We start from the raw sequence: 19,175 nt of genomic DNA, 5'->3' as shown, positions 1-19,175 counted from the left end.
AGATTAAAGCAGTCGGTGCCAACTGAAGGTTTACATAATCAGGGTCATATATAAAAGGATGGTACCAGGTCACACAGAACCATAAATATACTTTCTTATAGCTCTACAAGTAGCCTGTGAGCTGAAAGTCAGTGTGACCTGAACACGCCAAGTTACTGTACAATAACTGGTTTGTGTTATAGGCGCCTGGCTGGTAAGAAAAGTCAGTAGATGTCCATGTTGTAGGGTAGAAATATCACAGAAATGGAATGTCTGGTATTATTTACAGAAATTAAGGCAAAATGCATAAAGGTATAGCAAGAGAGAGAGGTTAAGAGACACAAAGGGCAGTAGGGTATGTGCAAGGGCCACTACATAGAATCATTTCATACATGTGAATGCATAGAGCTGGAAGATAAAGTCAACGGCAATCCAACTATTAAAGAAAACAAATTCAGGTTTTTTTTTTATTGTATAGGTGGCATAATCTTCATATATATATATATGTATGTATGTTCTACTTGCCCATCTGCAGTACGTTCCTCTAAAACTCAGATATCCTCAATCATCCAGGTCATGTCTTATATTCTGATGCCTGCAGGCAACAACCATTGCTGTGGTCCAGGATATTGATTCACTAGAAGGTAGGAGTATATTTATTGATCACAATATTGGTGACCCATTTGTTTCTGTTGTACACTTCACAAAATGGTCTAACTCTAATATAATTTTGACAGACTACATTCAAGGTGGACTCTAGAATAGCAAACGGCCATGTTTTCTCCTGACAGCGGCACCAGCCCGGGGTAAAAGGTAGGCGGTTAAAGCCACTTGGGGGTGCCTAACATTTTGGCACCCCCAAGTGACTTTACCTTTCTTTTTCCTTTAAGATATACATATATAATTCCATATGCCGCCTCCTCCTCCCCTGTGGATAGCAGAGCAACCCCCAGTACATAATTACACACCTTAGGGACCATCCAACTGCTAACAAACTCCCACAAAAAACCCCTGCCAGGTTCACCTCCCACAAGCAGCATAGGGCAAGCAGAGTATGGCACACACAGGCAGCACTCTGCCTGTCCTATGCTGTCTGTGTGTGCCATACTCTGCCTGCCCTACCCTGCCTGTGTGTGCCATACTCTGCCTTCCCTATGCTGCCTCTGTGTGTCATACTCTGCCTGCCCTACCCTGCCTGTTTGTGCCATACTCTGCCTGCCCTACATTATCACTCTAACTGGTCATCAGGCTGAGCCACCTCTACCATTGCTCCAAGCCCACCAGGAGGGCAAGCCCCAACATTTGGGAACCACTGAGTTAGATTAGGGAGCATATTTGGTTGCTAGAGTTCAAGCTACCTTAGCAACCAAGGAGTGGTTTGATGAAAAATGTTATATGAATAGGAGAGGGCCTGAATAGAAAAGAAAGTTATAAAAAGTAACAATAACAATAAAACTGCAGTCTCACAGATCAGTAGTTCTTTGGCTGCTGGGGTCATTTAAAAACTTGAAAAAGTTGAAAGTAAAGGGCAAATAATTCAAAATCCATAACAAATTAATAATGAAGACCAACTGAAAAGTTGCTTAGACTAGGTCATTCTGTAGCATACTACAAATTAGCTTAAAGGGATGAAATTCATTTCAAAAGAACTCATTGTAGGATTCTTTTCCCATTTTCTCAGGAATTTCTTTGGAAATGCCTTGGATAGCAAATGTAATATGGCTGTAATGTAGTTTGGCTGTTCATAAGAAGAAATAAATGTGGGTGTATTAGCAGCATCATTTATTTCTCTGTTTTGCTTCACTTTCTGTGTATATGACACGTGGCCCAGAAAACTACACAAAGAAATTGTGTAATGCTTCACTGTTGGGAACAGACAGGCCTCCATAATCCCTCAGCGGCATCATCCTTATCTTGGGACTTCTATGTGTCTTGTTATGACAGATGAAGCTGGAAATTATCGCTTGTCATTTTATAAGCATTTGCCAAAGGGTCTGATTGGCAGCATGCAGAAATGATACAGAAACATGCAAAATGTATTTATTTTGATTACTTTTAATGTGTCAAAGCATTACATTTGCAGATTGCCAATTCATTCAGTTTCTGAAATCCATAGTGACTGGAGCAAGTTGATGCTCCCTGAGATAATTACTGCTATTGTTTAGGTTGATTCCCAGATATGATATAGAATATTTGTAAATTATGGAACATTACATTTTCACCAGTATAAGAAAAATTCAGGGATGCAGAAGAATTTTCTCCTTATTTCATCATTAGGTAAATGAGTAGGACTTGTGCTGGACATACTTTTCGCCTTATGTTTCAAGAATGACATATGTATGATTTTGGCTATTTTTTGCACTAGGAAGGATTTTTTGGCATTTCTTGCACTACTTCCTGGTTCATACGAGCACAATCAAACAAATCAGCAGTCCACCAATACATGTTTTTAATTATATATGCTTATAAAATATAAGTAAATCATGGCTGTATAGGTGTTCAATCAACATAAACAGAAATCTTCAGCACACCACTTACATACATGTTCTCACAGGGTGCTTAACTTCCACAGCCGCTACCAACCCTCCTGGCCAGGGACTATATAGAAATGTGGATGTCGTCCTTAGACCACTTTGCACTTGCTCCTCCATGTGTTTCAATCACTGGTCCAAAAGCCACAAAATTCACACCACTTGGCACCCTTTTCCTGACCAAACTATGGCAGGTACCCAATCTGAAGAGAACAAAATACTCGTGTGCTCTTGGTCAACTTTCAAAATAATACATCTCCTTTTCTTTTTGACAATAAATGTCAATATCCAATATAGAAAACACGTTTTAAATTAAATTTCAAAGTGAAACAGAAAAATTATTAATTTGCTCTTGGTCATCTCAAATGATGCCACGTCATTCACCCAATGACAGCACAGGGCAGGGAGGAGTCTGGCCTCGGACACACTTACTTTTTATCCAGGAGTAAAGGAGCAAGGAAAAGAGAGCTAACTGTATCATTATTCTGTACATTCTATGCATGAAATATGAGCCTTGCAGCTCCCAGTCACTTCCGATTCACGCTATGTCCTGCTATCTAAAGGAAAGATTTCCTAAGGTTTTAAGAGCTTATGTAAAACAAGGGCTACAAATAGCATGGAAATGTTTGTGACAGGGCAGGCATTTATTCATTGTATTTCCCAGAAGCAAGTTTTTCATTTCAAAGCAGCGATAAATAAATGTCAAGAATATCAAAGTGAATTTCCCAGACATAAAACACGGCATCTCTTAGAGACCCAACATTCTCATTTTCATGGTTTTAAAGTTTTTTGAAACCATGACTAAAATCACTTCCTCTAAAACCACAAATGTCTAGTCATTATTAAAAGATCCAAACTGAAAAAGTACAAATTAAAAAAGGACACAGAAAAAAGCACAGACTGCAACTTTTTTATATTGTCGCACAAATGCACGAACCTCTAAAACCACAAAGCAAAAAAAGATCTTCCAGTGTAAAAAGGGCATCTGCCATTGACTTCTATTTAATCGTGGCAGGTTTTAGATGAGGTATAATTAAATAAATAAAAAAATCATGGGGTTTTTTTGCAACAAAATCCTATTTTGGCGCAAAAAAAATTACGCATTGAGAAAAAAAGCAAACGTTAGTAAATATATATATATATATGCAGACAAATCTGTGTGGCCACCTCACCTACATGCACACGCACACTCTTTTGGCAAGGTTGCCAAATCTTTCCCCGATATGCCCACCTTGAGGTGGGTGATATTGGATTGATCACATCATTTGGCCTGAGGGCCAAATACTCAAATCACTATGACATAATGTAGGCTGTCAGAATGAGAACCGCATCAAGGAGCCAATGTGCTCTTTGCCCCAACTGGATTTTTAAACCTACATGATTGACATTTGGATGAAATATCAGCCAGGTTGGCGCATCTGAGGGCCCCTGATAAGCTGTGAATTTGTCCTGTACATGGCCACTTTAAACATAATTTACAGTTATTACTCTACAGGACAAGGCCACCCAAACCAATATACCACCATATTTTGCAACTCTGTAACTTGAAGGGATGAGAATGTTTATTTTAAGAAGATGAGTCACTGAGAATCTTATCCTGCATTCATGTCAGGAAATCCTGAAAGTCGGCACAGCTGGGAATCCCCAAGGACTGGAGACGGGGAAGCCTCGCCTAGGTCACTGTTTTTCTGTCCTCTCTCTGGGACATGCCCTTTGTAAATGTTTGCCGGAGCACAGGTGGATCAGACAGACGAGAGAGTAAAATCACAGGCATCCATTTTTCTTTTGAAGATCCTTTATTGCATCCCTAGTATGGCAGGGGATAAAGATAAGCAATGCAAATGAAGAAACTCTGAATCTGGCATGAATAATGACAATTTGATTCCTCCTAAACACTGTTCCACTCTTGGTTAGAGGCATCTCATACAATGTCTTGTAATTAGGGATGAACCAATTAGTTCATACAAGATGAAGATGAGCCAAAATATTACTGAAATTATCAGTGCAATAAAGCTTAAAATGATTCATAAATTGGTTCAAGTGGCAAGAATCCCTGTGATTTGTAGAAAATTCAGATTAACTACTACATTTTAGGGCTAATGCAATATGCAAAGTGCACAATTCTGACACAAATAGCCATGTTTTTAGCCCATACTGCAGCACTTTCCCAGAATTACAGTGTAATTCCCAGCACACAGTAACTTGCGCTTAATGCAACTTGTGTATAATGCACCAATCAAGGTTCTCTCTAATTTTTATTGTTTAAAAATACCTTCCATGTGCATGTTAAAACCAGCGTGAAAACATTATTTTTCTTGTGCTCTTGGTGGTAGGTGGGCCGGAATAATTAAAAATATTGTAACCCTTTCTTGGTACTAATATTGAGGGCCACACTGGGGCACTAACAGAATAGATCTCAAGCCTCTGCTAAGGGAGATTTGTGGGAATGGATAAGTTAAGGGATTTCACCCAAGCAGCGGCATTTCGGCCCCTAGTGCTGCCCTGAGGCAGCCTAGATGATGGCACCCCCTTTGCCCCTCCAAGCATAGTTTTTTTGTTTTGGAAGCGGGGGCAAGGGGGAGCGAATCGCTAGCGCAGAAAATGCAATAGCTCTTAGCTATTTGCTGAAAAATCTGCTGAAAAATCTTTGTGTGCATGTGAATAATAACACCAATATGGGTGCAAAACATTTATAATAATAAACATTGTTAATAATGCTGTTACCAAGTGGTAAGAGGGAGACTTACTAAAAAATTGATTTTACAGTATTGTCACAAAAAAGCCAGTGTCAAAAAACCCCGAAAACCTCTAAAACCACAAAGCAAAAGAAGATCTTCCAGTTGTAAAAGGAGCATCTGCTACTGACTTCTACTTCTACACATTTTAGCTGGCACACTGCCATTTGTAACTGTTGCAGGTTTGTCCCATAAAAAACTGAAAAATTCATGTTTTTTTCCACATCAAATTCAGGTTTTTGGCACTTTGGTAAATGCCCCCATTATGTGGCAGGGTTATCCTGATTAAGCTTTAATATAACTGTACAGGTATGGGACCTATTATCCAGAATGCTCGGGACCTGAGGTTTTCTGGATAAGGGATATTTCTATAATTTGGATCTCCATAACTTAAGTCTACTAAAAATCATTTAAATATTGAATAAACCCAATAGGCTTGTATTGCCTTCAATAAGGATTAATTATATCTTAGTTGGGATCAAGTACAAGGTACTGTTTTATTATTACAGAGAAAGGGAAATCATTTTTAAAAATTAGAATTATTTGCTTATAACAGAGTCTATGGGAGATGGCCTTTCCGTAACTCGGAACTTTCTGTATAACGCGTTTCCAGATAAGGGATCCCATACCTGTACTGTTCTGTTGAACCTTAGACTAATGCCTGGCGGTCCTGATTCTCAGGCTGTAGGCACACAGCACAAACTTCATTGCCAAAAAGTGTAAGTATGCATTTCAGGGCTGAAATCTGCTCCAAGTGCCTGGACCCAGGCTGACACCATGGCTCCAGATGCAGGCAAAGGGAAAGACTGATGCTAGTGTAGGGGCTGATTCTCGGTCCAGAATCAGCCCCAAATGGCATTAGCCGTAGGTGCAGGTAAGTGACTGACCAGTGTGCATGAGGGCAATGGCTTATTTGAAATTGTTTTAAAAAAACAACTTGGCAGCAAGCAGCATTAATCTAATCAGAAACACAAGCTAAAAAAAGCATTTATAGCCAAGACTGAACTGGTAGCCGCACTTTCAAGCAGCCATACAAATCTTTTTCATGTTAACTATGCCTTAATTAGCCCAGAGATGTTTGTCTCATTTATAGAATGATTTACATAAGCCCCAGGGAACATAAACACAAATAGCATGTAAAGATCGGTAGGGGAATTAGGATAAATGTGATCATCACGCGCTGTCAGAAATAGAATAGAAACATAAACCCAAAACAACGTGTTTAGATTATTTGCTTAAATCGTTTTAATTCCAGCACAAATTATGTTGTAATATAAATTGTAACTAGTATTTTCCCTAACAGAGGGGTCTATTTTAAGTACAACCAAATCTCCTATGGATCTGTCACCCTGTAAATATGGATTGGTAACTACAACCAACAGTCAAATTGGCCACAAGAGCCTGCCGTAGTGAAGGCGGTAAGTACAGGGACTCCATTGCAGCCTGTGCCCCACTGGCACTTTCTAACTTCTGTGTCTGAATGACCTGCAAATTAGGAGACAGGTAAGAGGTGGGGGGAATGCCTAGTTGCCTCCCCCCTACCTACCCCTTGTGAATACTGTACTGCTAAAGGCAGGCAGCAATTGAGAAAAGTGAAGGGCAGAGCAAAAGTGTGCAAAAAAATGTTTTTTTTTGCATTTTGCACCTCATAAATGACCCCTTGCCCATGGCACCTAATATTTCCATGCTTTTGCTTTTTCTGCACCATGTTGGATGCAATATGCACGTCTACACTGACGCAATAACATGCAGCCAAAATTTCAGCACCATGTATGCATGCATTTGTTTTTTCCCTTAGCCGCTAGTTCACTAACACCCCTGTGCTTTCGGTCGCATCTTACAGTTTGCCTGTATATCATTACATTTTTACCATCTGCCCTGCCAGACTCCTAGTTCTTACCCTGCCTGCTAGGAAAGGGAGCCCCCCAAAAGATATATTGGACCTACCTGTTAATTAAAAGAAAAGATTCTTATCTCCATGAGCACTTAAGTCGCCCCCAGGACCTGGTTTCCCAGGGATAAAATACATTCACTTTATTAAAGGGCCATCAAAGCTTAAAGTCTGCACTTTCTTTTAGGGATTCACTGAAACAACTATTTTCAGACTCGGCCAAACTCTGAATCCTAGGGTAACAAAAGGCTTAAAAAAACCCTGTGCACAGGTCGGAATGGGCCGATCCAGGACCACTGCTTTCCTCCCCCAACAATGGGCTCAGAAACCCCCTGCTGGCCAGGATCTGCTTGCCCCCCTGCAGGTATGTGGTGGCAATTTGTTACCCACGACTGCTTCCTTCCTCCCTCTTTGCTGCCTGGGGTATGCGAGCCCCCACACTCCCCTGCTGGCCAGGATTTGCTGGCCTGGAGGAGAGAGGAGGTATGTGGTGCGGTGGAAAATTGCGATGGGATATTAGGGGACGTGAGGGTGTTGGGTCCTTAAAGTCGGGGCCCAGTGGGCCCTGGACACCCCAGTCCAACACTGCCCCAGTCCAACACTGCCTTTACTGCACTGCCAGTGCTTTTATCTGGGGAAGAATAACTGCTCTTGCCTGCTTTCTCCCAGCTGTATGCGGCACAGAGTAAAGAAGAGAGTGCTGCTCAGCATGAATGCTGCAATATACTGTAACTTGTTGCTACATGCTGTGACGGTCATTTGTATTACTTTCCCTGGAACAACTGCACTGGAACATTCACGCTGACGTTTACTGGATCACTGATCCCACAGCATAAATAAAACCTGTCCCGCGCTCTTTATCAGACCAAGAAATATAATCTCTCTATTGAGAAATGTCAAGGCATATGCCACAACTATTCTTACTGTATTACAAATATCTACAAATAGGTAGAGCCAAAAATTTCTAAATATGAGTCTGAACAGCAATTAAAATAGAATGAATTATTTAAGATTTAATAATTTTTGTTTTCTGCTCTCAAAAAACTGGATCCAGCCTGGAAGATTATTGTCCAATCATTAATGCCAGCATGCAATTTGCATTAGGGATTAATGATTCAGGTGAGTGTTAGAGCTCAGCGCTGCTGCTAAGCTGCACTAACTACACACCATAGACACTGTGAGTACTAACACACTACAGAAATGAATACTCTTGACTGCTCAAGGCAAACACATTATAACAAAGTGACATCAAATCTGCTTTGATAAATGGTTCAATTTGTTAACACACTACTGACAGTCAAGTCAGGAAGTGCTGATAAACAAGAAAAAAAACTATTTGTACTGTATATACGCACTTGAGCTGGCACTAAAAAGAAACACACCGACAGGTCAAAATAAAATAATCAAAACACCTGTCCAAGGAAGTTTATGTTTTTCTTGCGTATGGGTGCAGACTTATATTTTGCATCCCTAGGCTACGGTTATCACCTGGCCATTATTTCACCAGCATAGCTGGTAATTATCAACCAAGGTCATGATGATTTTACCTGGCAATGTATCAGGGATCAGGGGCAGAACCTAACCTCCCACAAATCCAGGCCTGTGTGTATTTCCTGGTACCTGGACCCCACAAATGTACTTTATATGTATCTTTAAAGGAGTAGGAAAGGCTAGTAAAGAGTTAATCTCAAGCTGCAGGCATACCTTCAGTTCTCTCAATAGTGCCCTTAAGTCTCCCCATATTTCACTTGTTCAGAAGATCTGAAGCCAAACAGGAAGAAAAAACGCTGAGCTGTGTAAAGAAAGTTCCCATAATGCCTCACTCCTGCACAGACACCCAGACCAATTGAACATGCTCAGTTAGTAAGACTTTGGGGCCGATTCATTAAAACACAAGTTCGAATCCCAAATGGGAAAAATTTGGATTGGATACGATAATTTCTGAAGAAAATGCTTACGAAAAAATCGTATTAGTCACGATAATATCGTATTGGCGATCCAAAAGTCACAAAGTTTTCGTACCGAACGATTGTAGACAGTGGCAAAACCTTTCCGGATTAATTGCGCAAGCGTACCAAAAAAGTTGCGCGGGCATACGCAAATTGTTGCGCAAGCGCAAAAAAATTGGCAAAAATGTGCTCGGAGAATTTGAATGAATGCTCCGAGCGTTTGTTTCTTAATAAATCTCCCCCTATGAGTCAGCTGCCTGCTGATTGGCTCAGATCCACATTCCTAAGGGGGGGGGTTGAGTTCTTAGCATTCTTGAGGGAGGGGGGAGCAGGAGAGGGGAGAGAGCAGAAAGCTGTGTGTCTCTGGCACAGGAATTACAGACACAAGAAATCTTTTTTCAGAGAAGTCAGTGCAGCGTTTCTGTGAGTGCTTATGGCTGTATTTACATAGACCTTTCTGATAAATCTTAATTAGTTTTTACCTTTCTTTCTCCTTTAAGGTTAAGTTGTTTTCTGAATACCTAATCCTTATTCTCTAGGATTCTCTAGTTTGATTCTGGATTCCCCCTCAAGCATTGCAAAGGAATCATGTAATTTAATCCTGCCACTGACCAAGAATAAAGTGAAGGATGCACCACACACCAGTGCAATAATTAAATGAACCAGCCAAATTGCATGCTAAATCAGATGTTGATTTTTGTGGCTTTTTCAAATGCGTACCAGTATCACACTTGTATATTTGCATTACTATAATATCATGTGCACAATGCACTGGACTCCCTTATTTTAATATTATTTTAAGAGATACAATATTGTGAAAACCTGTATTAATAAATATTCCCTTTAAGGAGATTAAGCAGCCACTGATTGCTAAAGCAGTGCTTACAGCTGCCAATGTCTATTTTATGACAGGCCAAGCTCTCTGGCAGTTTGCAAGGTGCCGTATTGTGGTTTGCTAATCAACAATTCTAATGCCAGTGGCCAATTCAAGTTGACTAATGGACGGAGACAGATACTCTTCACCTTCCTGCAATTAAATATTGGCAGCATCATAATAACTCATACCAGAATGTATCTGTTGATCTGAGGAAGCAGCACCTACAGAATGGTACTGATAAATGACTCTTAAAGTGACAGAATGGGTCACTGTCTCTAAACTAATTGCAATTTGGCTATCATTGCATAGGGGCCAATTATATCAGAGTTGCTCATATCATATCTGGCTGTTTACGGCAAGCTTCAACATGTTGTAATATTAAATAAGCCACAAGGCTCTGTATTGCTATCGAGGGCATTTACTATGCCCCAGGTACAGGTTCAAGAACACTAAGGGGGTTTAAGGACATTTCTGTTACAGGGAATGGCTGCCCTCTGCACCTCACACTGGATAAAAAAATCTATTGTGGGGTACAGAGCACAGTGTCTGTGGTTACAGGCCAGTCCTGTCCTCTGCAGCCTCTGCTGCCCCCTAAATGTGGCCATACACACTTAGATCTGCTCGCTTGGCAATCTCCCGATATCCCCACCTAATTGAATTAGAACAACGGGTATAGGTTTCAGGCCAGATGTCGGCCGGGCAGGCCCGTCGTTAGTGCCCATACATGGGCCAATAAGCTGCCGAATGGGTCTAAGAGACCAATATCGGCCGCTAGAATCGATCTGTGTATGGCAGCCTTAACTCTGCACAGCTCCTTCCTTTTGACCCCTTGTGTCTATGCAGCACATTAGGATTGCAGAGACCCTCTCCTGATTTGTATGCAAAACAGCAGGAATCCTGGGAAGGGATCCAACCTTTCTGTTCTTCCTTATCTAATTCCCCACCCGATTATAACAGACAGCAGAATATATATTCAAATAACCAATGTATTTAATAAAGATGGACCTGTAGAAGCAATTATCTGTCTAGTAGTAACATATAGACTTATAACTTATAGACAAATAACTCCAAAAGCATAAACATGACTGTCTCTTGATCACTTAGGGAATGTGTCCAGAAAACATTCCTCTTGGAAGGTCCAGAAGCTTTTTCATCTCACTGGCAAAGATACAAAAGAATATCAGTTCTACTACCCAGCTGGATCCAGCCTTCCCATTCTCCATCTGTTCCCACTGAGCAGAAACAACATATTGTTGTGGTTTCGCACTGTTCTGTTACACAACATGGGGCAGTTGTTAGCAATTAGTTAAAAGCTGGGCATACAAGCGAAAGATGTTCGGCTAACCCTTGCACTGTGTCACAGGGGCCTCCGGCTATGCTGTCGGAATTGCAAAATCATGAACTCGCTACACTGGTTTTTCCACACTTAAAGCTGCGGCTAAATCTCAGTCTCACCAGTACAAATGGAGATGCACCAGAGCCATACATAAATACTACATAACCCCTGTATACAACTATTTTATATGCTTAGTGCAAAACAGCTATATTTTATATGGGTCATCTAGCCTTATGCAATAATAAAAATCATTACATAAGACAAGGGTAGCAATAAATTCCTTATAGGGTAATACATAGTACATATTTAGAAGTTATCAACTGGAATCTTATGGGTAAGTTAGATAACCAAAGGTGTCACTTGGAAAACAAAATTACATTTGTGGAGAATACTGTTTGGCCCTAGAGCCAAATGATCGAATTAGCCCGATATCACTCACCATAGGTGGGAATATTAAGAGACAATCTGCTCATTTGGCAACCTTGCCAAGCAAGCAGATTGCACAGTGTATGGCCACCTTACCTCTGTGGGGGCCTTTCAAGCTTGCTACCACCAATAGAAATGTTAATCTTTCTCTACAGTCTCACCTTTAACCTCCTTTTTGAGGCCATTCAGTAATGAGAACTCTATATAAACTAGCCTCTCCCTGCAGTCAGTGCTGGAGAGGCGGGGCCATGACTTTGTGGAGCGGGGAAGAGGCGGGCCGTGATGTCACGGGGGCAGGGGTATAAAGCGGTGATTGGCCATGACTATAATTTCACCCTGACCCATGTCAGTGGCCAAGCCAAGACCATGGGTTGCAAACAGTCATGTGCATCATCTATTACCAAATGGAAGAAGCCTGGGGTGTCTGTTATCCAGCACAAAACATGGGACATCAATTACCTAAAAATCTTTACTTTTTGAGTTGGTTGATATATGAAAAAAGAATGCCAGTACACTGAGATTCATCCATGGTACTAGTTATGATTTAGACATTATTTCCAGTTCAGCGTCTCTGTTTCCACTAGACATACAGCGAATTCTCTATGATTCCAGGAAATGACAATGTCCCATCCCTACTGCTCATGCTTACTGTCACAACTAAACCTTCATTATAGGTTGGATGCAATCACATCTCCTCTCATTCTGTACCAAAGATCATTTCATTTGAGAGCTACTTCTGCTGACCGCACACGCAGTTGTACAGCGTTATCAATCCCACCTTGAACTCTTTTTAAACCCAGCCATACCAGTTTTACCTTATAACCATATGCTCCCATTATTCATTTACTTGCTTCTAGAGTTTAATATAAAATAGAAGTGCCAGCACTGCAGGGGAACAGAATGAGGTAGATGCTGTTTCAACATAATTCATAATTATATATATAAATATACATATTTATATATATATATACACACATATATATATTTTATATATATATATATATATATAAATAAAAAATACACTGTATTCAGTTTGCTCTCCACTGTGATTATGAAGGCTGATCAGCAGGGGAAAGGTGAGGAAATGGAGGGTATTTATAGGGTATTAAAAATGTACCACAAGGGCAGAGTAATCAAAATGTGAGTTTAGAGGTTAATACATAAAACTCACCCACTTTCTTTTAAAGGAGAAGGAAAGGCTAATAAAGAGTTAATCTCAAGCTGCAGGAATACCTTCAGTTGTCTCAATAGTGCCCTTAAGTCTCCCCATATTTCACCTGTTCAGATGATCAGAAGCCAAACAGGAAGATAAAACGCTGAGCTGAAAGTTCCCATAATGCATCGCTCTTGCACCGAGACCAAGTGAACATGCTCAGTTTGTAAGACTATTAGGAAGCTTCCTGCTGATTGGCTCAGATCCACATTCCTAAGGAGAGGGGGGTGAGTTCTTAGCATTCTTGAGGGAGGGGGGAGCAGGAGAGAGCAGAGAGCTGCGTGTCTCTGGCACATGAATTACAGACACAAGAAATCTTTTGACAGGGAAGTCAGTGCAGCGTTTCTGTGAGTGCTTATGGTTGTATTTAGATAGACCTTTCTGATAAAGCTTACTTAGTTTTTACCTTTCCTTTAATGCCTACAGGATTTTTAGAAACATATGTAGCAAATCATGAACTCTTCTGATAAATACGCTTCTAATAATGCCATAGGAATGAATAGAAAGTGGATTTTTAAGTGGTGACCTCTAAACTCACATTTTGATAAATGCGCCCTGAACTGTCCATGAAATATTCAGACTGGGAAATCAGCTTTAGAAAGAGGAAACAAGGAAAGTGGGCCTTCTACTGAGGAACAGATGGTACAGAGGAGGGTGAAATATTCAGAGTTTGGAATATAGAAAAGACTGCACTACTTTCCGAAATGGATTATAAATTAAAATACAATGGGAGAAAACACATTTCCTGTAATGTATATGAGTTGTTTGCATTATGCCCTCTAAAGATTCTCATATGGTGCAGCTGCACTTAGGCAGCCCCATATTTGCACTAGCGAGGGCCAATTAGCACAGAAGGCATCTAATCACTTAAATGGTTTTAATGAAATGAAATGAAATAATTGTTATGGATTATCTGTTCCGAAGTTGGGCAGCATTTCAGCTGCGATGTAATGGATGGAGATGGAAGTTTGCTGGCTGGAAATTCTCCCTTTTGGAAAGTGTCCATTCGTTGCTCTGCCAGTGGAAGTTCTGCAGCAAAGTGAGCTCCAATGAGTTTGTATTACCCTTGCATAAGCCACCGGTTAACAGAGACTTAGGGTAATTGACTGTGCATAAATACAGACAAAGTCATCCACAAGGACTAAATATGTTGCAGGCAGGTACCTGCCTTTGATCATATGTGCAGCTTGTCATAGATGTATCTTAAGACACCTGTGTAGGGGCATTTATGCCCATAGTTTAAACCTGGGCACACATGATTGTAACTATGCTGCTTAAAGCAGATAAGGGTAGAAGATTCACAAAACTGTTGATGCATCTGTGAGTACCCGGAATGCAAAATGCAAACCATGTTAGCTGTAGGTATTACTTATTCTAGATTTCTATATTGTTCAGTTCACATGGAAAGAGCAGAAGTAGGCAAGAATAGGGGAACTGAAATCTAAAAATCAAATCCTGTGACTGCAGGGGGCCCAGTAACACAAGGGGCCTGGCACACCATTTCAATGTTATTTCTTAACCTTTCACAGAGATTCAAACAGCCCCCCACAGGCCCAAATAGTGGTAATCTATGGCATCTTACAGCAGCCCCTGTCAGTCCAGGCCTGACCTTAGGGGAGTGTGTTGTGATGCTGTCTGCTTGGTAACATAGCTACACTACTGTGCAAAACTTTTTCTGACTTTGTTTTTTTTGTGCTGCCTCTATTAGTGTACTGTTGTGTATCAACAAAGAATGGCATACTCCATCATGTATCAGGATTAGTAATGAAGCTCCATTACTCAGTGGGGAATACGCTCAGCAAGGATTAACCATGTGCACAAGGCCTGCCGCTACCATCTAAAAGTGAATGTAACAAGTGTGTCTGGAAACAGTGACGTCACAATAAATGACGGAATTCAGATTTAGCACATTTTATATATATATATTTCCATATAAGGCATTATGTGGTGGTTGTGTGGACTGCTTTGAATACCCAGCTGCATTAAAATAGCAGGTAATGCACTGCTAAGGAATTGTTCCAAATTGCAGAGCTCCTTTGCATAATAGCCAATGCTGTACATTAGCCAAGGTACCGCAGACCTCCTCCCATTGTGGCCAGTGCCTTTACATGGCAAGGAGAGAGGGAGCTTAGAAACCCATCAGCAAAGGGCCGGCTTTATGTTCTGACAACTAACCCCAGGGAACACAAAGGTTGCAGCTAAGAGCTGGCTGAGCGGAGCGCGCAGAGTGATGTAACAGCCCCGTGCACTGACTCCCTAATCATGGCCATGTTTTCAAACAAGTTATCAGCATAACAAAAGGTGCACTGGCCCATCCTTTCCAGGAAGATAAAAACCTTTACATTGCTGCACTATTCACATAGGGTTAGACGTCCAAATACAAAAGGAGGGGAACGGCTCACATTTTCACAGCGGCAGACGGGTTCTGCCCCTTCCTACAGAATTCTATTCGGCTGTCCCGGTCAGCATGAAATGAGTTGAAACAAAACCATCCCTTCTGGTACCCGGTGACAGTTCTTTCCAACCAGAAGGGAAGGCGTTAAAAGCATCTATGTTGGTGCCCCCCTAGGCTAAAAGCATTATCTTGAGGTCCTTATGGGTTGTCTATAAGTACAAATTACTAATTATTACACTCTGCATTTATTTTTGGGGCTTACTTTATAAATGGAGGGGTGCTCTGCCCATTAAAAGCCCAGAAGAACATTAGTATTTTTATGCACACTGGGCTTCTATCCTCCATGGCCATGCCACAGCAATGCAATAATAATTGGGTCCTGTTGCACTGTGTTATATATTAGTCTCCAGGTGTCTAGATGGCACAAAGGGCAAGGCAGAGGTGTCTCAAAAGTGGCACTGAGGACAAGGTAGAGGTGTCTTATAGGTGGCACTGAGGGCGAGGTAGAGGCGTCTCATAGGTGGCACTGAGGGCAAGGTAGAGGTGTCTCATAGGTGTCACTGAGGGCAAGGTAGAGGTGTCTCATAGGTGGCATTCAGGGCAAGGAAGTATTTCACACACAAAATCATGCCCCTCTGGAGCTTTAGAATTAACTCAGGATGCACCTAAACCCATTGAAAGAGCCAGTAATTACATGGATCCCTGCAGCACAAAGTGTGTGATTTACTGGCAAGCTATCAAGCTGTACCTGAGTTGTCCCATCTTGTAAGAGTAACTTGGTTGCAAAATACAATGGGGCACAGCTAAAAAGCGCACAAAAGCCATATACTGTGTAACGTGTATTATATATTTTACCTTTCTACCTCCAGTTGTTTTAAAATTTTCTTTATCTGGGAAAAGGGGGGGGGGCGTTTACAGGTTTGGTATCCCTAAATTAGATGTTTTTTCCTCCAACCTTCCTGCTGTGCCCTAATGGTATGACAATGATTTAGAAATGCAATATGGGCATTTCCATTTCTGTTCTATCTCCATCTCTTGCTGCAGTGGTTTTCAGACATTTTTAGTTTATGCTACACTTGAGGGTCCAAACTTTAGTCTGTCCCCCCTCTGGGCCATCATTTAGCTATAATTCCAAGAACATCTAAGGCTACAAAGCTTTTAACCACAATCTCACTCAAACTGACCATCAAACTGGGCTTTCAGGAGCATCTAAAACAAATAGTCATTTTTTTCCAAATCTCACTCTGACATTCAGGCTGGACCCAACCCCCAGCCACTACTGGAAGCCCTACAGTTTGAGGACCCGTTTCTTGCTGCCTCTACCTGTGGAATGCACCGGCAGAGCCAGCTGAACATACTGTATTGCTTAGTGCAAAGGAATGATGGCCGGCCACATTCAATCATCTCATCAGGATGCACGGCGTAATGACAGCAGGGGACTATAGCATACAGCACGTTATTAAATACAACATCAATTTTTGTGCATACAGTTACTTATCTGTCAGCTACTGCAGTCATACAGCTAGCTACGGGTGTATATAATATGATACATACACATACTTACACATACATACATATATCTATACTCTCCATAGTTATTTATGTTGTATACAATATTGCCCATTGTGATATCACCTGCTAGCTACCTAGTTCTCTACTTTAGGACATATCCATACTGTGATCTGTAATGGTGACACTTCAACGCCAGCCACAAGCAACCAGTGGTGCTCCAGATAATGCTGATATATCTATTTCCCCAAGACTTCCATCAAGAGCCGAAGGATCTTAAAAGTGTTGGAAATTTTAGTGACATAACAAGTGGAGAAATCTATGTTGATTTCCAAACATTTCTATTGTACTCCAAGGTTTACAATTTAATTCTGTGGTCTAAAGGCCTTATGTAAAAAAGAAACATTTTCTGGAAAACTGCAATTTCCTGATAACAGAAGCCTTTTCAGTTGTTTCCAAAAAGCATGTAATTACTAATTACAATGGCTTGATTAAGGCATTGAATTTGAACAGATTTATACCCCGGAATACAGGAGGATGTGCTGCTCAGAGAGTAACAATGGATAAATACTCAGACAAACATTTTTGTTCAGTAGGTGACAGATGCACTTGGTTACAATAATGAAGAATGTACCAGTATGTGGGCATGGGTAGGGAGGAGCACATAGGCAATGTAATCCATTTAGTTACTAGTTTTCATCATCAAAATTGGGATTCTAGTAGCACAGGCATACCCACTGTAGGTTAGTAGCAGGGCAGGATTAGGTGCAGGAGTCTTAGTCGATTCCAGTATCTTTGGGCAGTAATGTAAGGTTAGGGTTGCTATGCAAATACCCATAGATGGGTATATATCATTCCATTATGTTATCAGGGTAGCAGTGTACTGAGTATGAAAAGTACCACTCCAATTAGTTATAAAATCTAAGGCTAGTACTTGAGTGCAGAATCGATCAATTGGTAAGTTAGTAACTGGAGTTAGCAATTTAGGCTTGTGGCAGATGCAGAGGTGCCCATAGATGTATATACACCTGTATATAAAATGAATAATACAGTTGGCTTGGAGGTACCCACAGATTGGGTAGTAGCAATGTATGTCAGGGGCAGTGGGGCTGGTGTTAATGTATCCAAAGGTGGGTATGTAGAATGGCAGTGTCAGCCCTCTAAGTCATAATACCTATAGTCAGGTCTGGCAGACAGGCAGTGCCAGTCCTTTAAGTCATGGTCCCTATAGTGCCCAGATGTGGGTGAATATAAGGCCAGTGCCAGTCCATAAAACCATCAAGAGTCTAGAGATGGATGTGTGGTCAGGCATGGTGGTGCCCAGAGGTGAACAAGTACCAGCGTATGCAGTGCCAGTTTACAGTACCAGCGTATGCAGTGCCAGCGTATGCAGTGCCAGTTTACAGTGCCAGCGTATGCAGTGCCAGGGTATGCAGTGCCAGGGTATGCAGTGCCAGTTTACAGTGCCAGGGTATGCAGTGCCAGGGTATGCAGTGCCAGCGTATGCAGCCCTGGTCCCTATGCATAGGAGTGAATGTGCCCAGAGGTTAGAGCAGGTACAAGTGCCAGTGCAGGGTACCCCGGTCAGTTAGTCAGTGTTAGAGTGCCACTCACCTGCCAAGAGCTGGAGGGTATGTCATTGAATGTGCCCAATCCTCCGAGCGAGTAACAGGCGGCTATGTGCCCCAGCCTGTCCGGGCAGTGCCACAGCAAGCCAAAGCTCACCGGCTCCTGCTTTACGGGGCTGGCGGACCTGACGACCCACGCCGGGGAGATGAAGCTGAAGCTGCAGACTGCGGCCAGGCAGGCGGAGAGCAGCACCCAGAAGCAGGACACACAGCTGAACATGGTGCGGCGCTGCTGCTTGGGGGGTGCCGGCCCCAAAGCCACATTCAGCCCCGCTGCTGCCTTCTTCTCGCTGCGCTCCAGCCACAAGCGCATCGGGTATGTGAGCCTCTGTATCCTCCCTCCTTCCCCCCTCCGCCCAAAACAATGGGATCCCTCTAGCTTCCCATTAGGGCAGCGCGCCCCCGGGGGGCAGTGCTGATATTCCGCAGCCGGGGGTGGCTTCCTGGACACTTTCTGCCCGACAGATGTGCTGAGGTGGGGCGCTCGGACACTGCAAGTTCACAGACAGGAGGAAAGACTGGCCCAACTCATAGCTGCGCTACTGGTACTGCCGGGTGTGAATGGGAAGCTGCCCGGCCACTCGGGAGGGAGTGGGTCCTACACCTGCAGCGGAGGCTCCTTCCCTGTCCCTCAGCCTCTCACTACTGCTACTGGCGCTCTCCCAGCTCAGACAGGTGTCTTGCCTGCCTGTCACTCAAACGCGGG

The 19,175-nt window shown here is 42.1% G+C and overlaps 1 protein-coding gene across 1 annotated transcript in view; it reads right to left on the bottom strand.

Moving 5' to 3' along the window:
• The window catches only part of LOC100486901 (transmembrane protein 211-like), a 126,694-nt gene extending 107,550 nt beyond the window's left edge, over positions 1-19,144 (bottom strand). Inside the window, exon 1 of the mRNA XM_002938251.5 lies at positions 18,456-19,144. Coding sequence (XP_002938297.1) covers positions 18,456-18,782 — 327 coding nt within the window. The 5' untranslated portion in view covers positions 18,783-19,144. The remainder of the gene's footprint in view (positions 1-18,455) is intronic.
• Between the last annotated feature and the right edge of the window lie 31 nt (positions 19,145-19,175).

This window comes from Xenopus tropicalis, chromosome 2 (assembly GCF_000004195.4).
Source record: "Xenopus tropicalis strain Nigerian chromosome 2, UCB_Xtro_10.0, whole genome shotgun sequence".
NCBI classification, from domain to species: Eukaryota; Metazoa; Chordata; class Amphibia; order Anura; family Pipidae; genus Xenopus; species Xenopus tropicalis.
Note: the sequence above shows the minus strand (reverse complement) of the source record. Positions and strands in the feature narration are given on the sequence as shown.